We start from the raw sequence: 4,271 nt of genomic DNA, 5'->3' as shown, positions 1-4,271 counted from the left end.
CATTCTTCCATCTAAACCAAAACCTCCTTCCCAAATGGATTCCCTCCCCTCCTCATTCCTCACCACCACCATTCTCCTCTCCATCTTCATCTCTCTCTCCTCCGCCCAGTCCCACCTCTGCCGTACCTCTTGCGGCGTCATCCCCATCCGCTACCCCCTCGGCATCGACGACGGCTGCGGCAGCCCCTACTACCGCAGAATGCTCGTCTGCACCAACTCCTCCCGCCTCATCCTCCGCACCCCGTCGGGCAACTACCCGGTCGCCGCCATCGACTACGCCGACCCCCACCTCCTCGTCACCGACCCCTCCATGTGGAGCTGCCCCTCCAACAACAACTTCTACGGCGACGACGACGACGAGGAGGAGGAGAATGCCGTTTTCCGCCGCCCGGTCACTCCCTTCAGCCTCGACACCAGCACTCGCTTCTCTCTCTCCCCCAGGAACGACTATCTCTTCTTCAACTGCAGCGAGGACTCGGTCATCATCCAGCCGAAGCCGAGCTTCTGCGACCGGTTCCCCGACCGCTGCGACTCGGCCTGCGACAGCGCCGGGTATCTGTGCCGCAACTTGCCGGTGTGTCCGAACGCTCTGGTGGAGACCAGGACCAGCTGCTGCTCTTACTATCCCAAGGCTTCGGAGTCGCTGAGGCTGATGCTGAAGCACTGTGCGTCGTATACTAGCGTGTACTGGAGGACCGTGGGAGCGAGCTTTCCGCCGTATGATCAGGTGCCGGAGTATGGGATTCGGGTGGATTTCGAGATCCCGGTCACCACTCGGTGTCTCCAGTGCCGCGATAGGGCGAGGGGTAGGGGAACGTGTGGGTTCGATACCGAATCGCGGAGTTTTCTTTGCCTTTGTGATGAAGGGAATGTCACTACTTACTGTACCGGTTAGTCCCTCTCTCCTGCTCGCAGTATGTTCCCGATCCGTACATTATATTATTATGTCATATAATCACACATCTACTAGATTATGTTGATTTTTAGGGTTTTACGAGAAAGAAATAAATTATAGATCACTCAACGATTACATTAATAACTCCAATGATATTAGAACTGGGAAAGCACAGATTCGTGATCTCTGAAGCATCTAAGGAAAATATAATATAGAAGAAAGAAAGCTGTAAAGCTAAATGCGCTTCTTCTTTTGGACGTGGTAACTGGGCCGTACTTCGAAGGTATCAATCCTTTTTTCTTTCTCTTCTATCACAATTTTAGAATCTTATGACATCCCGAGATGTACACAAACTATCGAGCAAATGTTCACCTTATATATATATATATATATGTTGCATTTCACATGTAGTAATGGTTTATCGATACCCGGATTTGTTAAATAAGAATAAAGAATCATTTCAGTGACCAAATAATTCCCAAAAATAATGAAGAATTGTATGCATGAAGAGAAAAATTGCTCCAGTTGCACCATTAAAAAGTAGGTTATGGAGAATGTCCTGATGATCATCATGTAATCCATCTTTGTGATTAAAACCGACCTGATGGCTTATGAGTAAATTCGCCAATGTATGACATGATAGCGGACGGCTATAATTGAAAATTTTAATTGGATCCTTTGGCATCTAGTTAAATCGATCGCTAGTTTTACAGTGTTTCTCTAGCGCGCGGTTCTGCCTTTGATAAGTTGCTCCCAACATATGTAATACTAAGTTCGGGCACTGTTTTAAGCATGTAGTTGATTTGATATGTCATGGTTAATTTTAGTTGGTCATATTCTCAATCGTAATGTTCTATGTAGCATTAAAATTTCTAGATCCTCAAAATTTCTGACCAAAATTAAAAAGACTATGGATAATTTTAGCCTATAGCTATTTTTGTTCTTTTTTGGTAAGAGCCTATATCCGCTTATTCATAATACATGTAACTTGTCGCATTTTTATCCCAATCCACTCGAAGATGATTTTCTTTTCACAGGAAAAAAGAAAATTTTCAATTATTATTCTATATAAGTTGTTAGGTTATCAGTAAGCCAGTAAAATAGATTAAGAGGATTTGTGCCAAAAAATACTAAAGAAGACATGGACGCTGGATTTGCCTACTTTGTATCAACCGTGTTCATAATCCTATATATGCATACGTGCAGATAGTGACTCTTCAAGGCATAAAGTATCTGCTGGAGTTATAGCCGGTAAGAACTCCTTGTATATACCCAGACATTATATTCATTTTTATTTTTTTAATCACCCTACATGCATGATAACATTGATATTACTGCAGGAACTACCGTATTTTCAATTGGTGCGGTGGGTGTTGGAGCTCTTGTGTGGTATCTAAGGAAGATGAGAAAAAACAAAATCGTGACATGTGGGGTTCAGAGCAATGAAAATAGGCTCTTTTGATCGGCTACTTCATGATTTCTTTCCCCCTTAAAGCTAGATATCTTGCGTGATAAATAATACTTAAGTGGTGCTTGGCCATAAGCGTGTTTTGATATTTGAAAGAAACGCAAGAAGATAATTTTGGAAAGAGAGATGTATAAACACGTATGGTGTTCTGCTAAACGAAAAGAAACGGTGTTCTTTCTTATTTGAATATCAATATTATCATATGTATCTATTCCCATCATTCAGCCTACATGGCTGCTATATATATATGGTTACATGCATGAAATAACAAACATGGTGATTAACAAATACAAGCCTTGTATAGTTACGTACATATATACGAAATATATAAAGTGCACATCATAGACATGTATGAAACTCCGAGCCAAGCAATCAACTAAGCATAGTTGCACATCCCGTAGTTGCAGAAGCCACCTTGCTTGCACTTGTTCTTGCACGCCCCGCAGTTCCTGAGGTCATACAGCACATTGACGCATTGGCCACTGCAGCACGTCTGCCCATATCCGCACCTCCTCCCGCACCATCCGCAGTTCTGGTTGTCTTTCATCACGTTCACGCATTTCTTCTTGCAGCACTCCCGGCCCGGGCTTCCTCTGGCGTAGCAAATCCTCGGGTATTTATCGCATGTCATGGAGGCTTTTGGATTGGATTGGGCTAGCAAACGACTCACTCCCCTCAACGACGGAGAGACCTCTTCATTGGTTAAGTGCTCCTCCACTTCACTGGGAGCAATTGGTGAGGCAAGGGAAGTGGCCAAGGCCATGGCTAATGCCATGATGACTAAAACCCTGGCAGTCATTTTCATTGGAAGGCAAGTTTGTAAGGTGAACAAGGGAGTAAGCGTGTTGGACGTGGAAATAATATTGAGAGAAGAAAGAGTTGGTGAGGCAAACGTTAGAGGAAGGTGATGAGTATTTATAGTAGGGAATTACTTGGGAGGGAGAGTTAAAACGCGATGGTTGGTCCGAGGTTCAAAACGGTGGCTGCTTTTTCTCCAATTAAGACTTTTCGGCAATTGAATTCATTCAAGAAATAGGGAAGTTAGGCCTGCCAATGGAATGAGGTGAGAAAAGCCAATTTCACCAACAATGGATGGGTGCAACAATAATCGGAAAGGTAAGATGATGGCGTTCCGCCGTTTGATCTATCAGCTGCTTGCCTGTGGATTTCTCTGGTAGATATAGATCATGAAGCAGTCGCGACCTGCTTGTGGTGGGTGGCTGCCAACATTAGGTGTCTTCATGGACTGATGTTGGATAAGAGAGACAGCTAGCGTTGATTTAATGTAGCTTAAACGACGGTTCTATCGTCTTTTGGATCACTATTATGGCATGCAGTGCATGGATTCGTTGATTTGTAGCACCTTTCATTTGTGAAGCACGATCAATTTTATGTCAATTAATCAACGGTGGCACACATGTATTGCGCTTGTCCAGGGAGCTAATTTGTACGTGGAACACATGTATACATTCATGCAAGCTTGTATGCTTGCACGCATGCACGCACATACTTGCATAAAAGTAAGCATGAATACAACTTTAAGATAAAAAACTATGAAGTTGATCTTTGGTTTATATAGTGCTAGGCCCTGTTCTCATCTGTGCATGCGATTGAGAGAGGTTTTGGATATACAAACGATGTCCGATGGCATCCTCATCATTTTTCTTTGAAAAAAGTAAAATTAAATTAAATCCAGTGAAAATATTCAATGTGAAATTCAAGAATATTTGGGGACCTCTCTTTAAGTCCCCCCTGCCATGAAAAAGAAAAGGAAACAATCAAGAATATTTTCTAAGATAAATAGATACAAAGAGATATCCTTCCAATACCTTTTCCACATCAAAGTATGATACCAGCTAAAATGTAACCTTTAGCTGTCAGTCATCAGGACATCAAAATAGCATTAAT

The 4,271-nt window shown here is 42.9% G+C and overlaps 1 protein-coding gene across 1 annotated transcript; it reads left to right on the top strand.

The window, feature by feature from the left end:
* LOC103696951 (wall-associated receptor kinase galacturonan-binding protein) lies at positions 1 to 2,583 on the top strand. Its single transcript, XM_039128995.3, has 3 exons — positions 1 to 890; positions 2,102 to 2,146; positions 2,236 to 2,583. The coding sequence occupies exons 1-3, from the start codon at positions 35 to 37 to the stop codon at positions 2,355 to 2,357; spliced, it is 1,023 nt and encodes a 340-aa protein (XP_038984923.3). The 5' UTR covers positions 1 to 34; the 3' UTR covers positions 2,358 to 2,583.
* The last annotated feature ends 1,688 nt before the right edge of the window (positions 2,584 to 4,271 follow it).

Source organism: Phoenix dactylifera, chromosome 5 (assembly GCF_051530095.1).
Source record: "Phoenix dactylifera cultivar Ajwa chromosome 5, Ajwa_hap1_PhDact_Kaust_v1.1, whole genome shotgun sequence".
Lineage (NCBI taxonomy): Eukaryota > Viridiplantae > Streptophyta > Magnoliopsida > Arecales > Arecaceae > Phoenix > Phoenix dactylifera.
Note: the sequence above shows the minus strand (reverse complement) of the source record. Positions and strands in the feature narration are given on the sequence as shown.

Excerpts from the sequence above, each read along its gene's own strand:
- LOC103696951 (XM_039128995.3), top strand. The coding sequence starts at position 35 with ATGGATTCCCTCCCCTCCTCATTCCTCACCACCACCATTCTCCTCTCC. Across the intron at positions 891-2,101 it reads TGTCACTACTTACTGTACCG|ATAGTGACTCTTCAAGGCAT; the intron begins GTTAGTCCCTCT and ends GCATACGTGCAG. Across the intron at positions 2,147-2,235 it reads ATCTGCTGGAGTTATAGCCG|GAACTACCGTATTTTCAATT; the intron begins GTAAGAACTCCT and ends ATATTACTGCAG.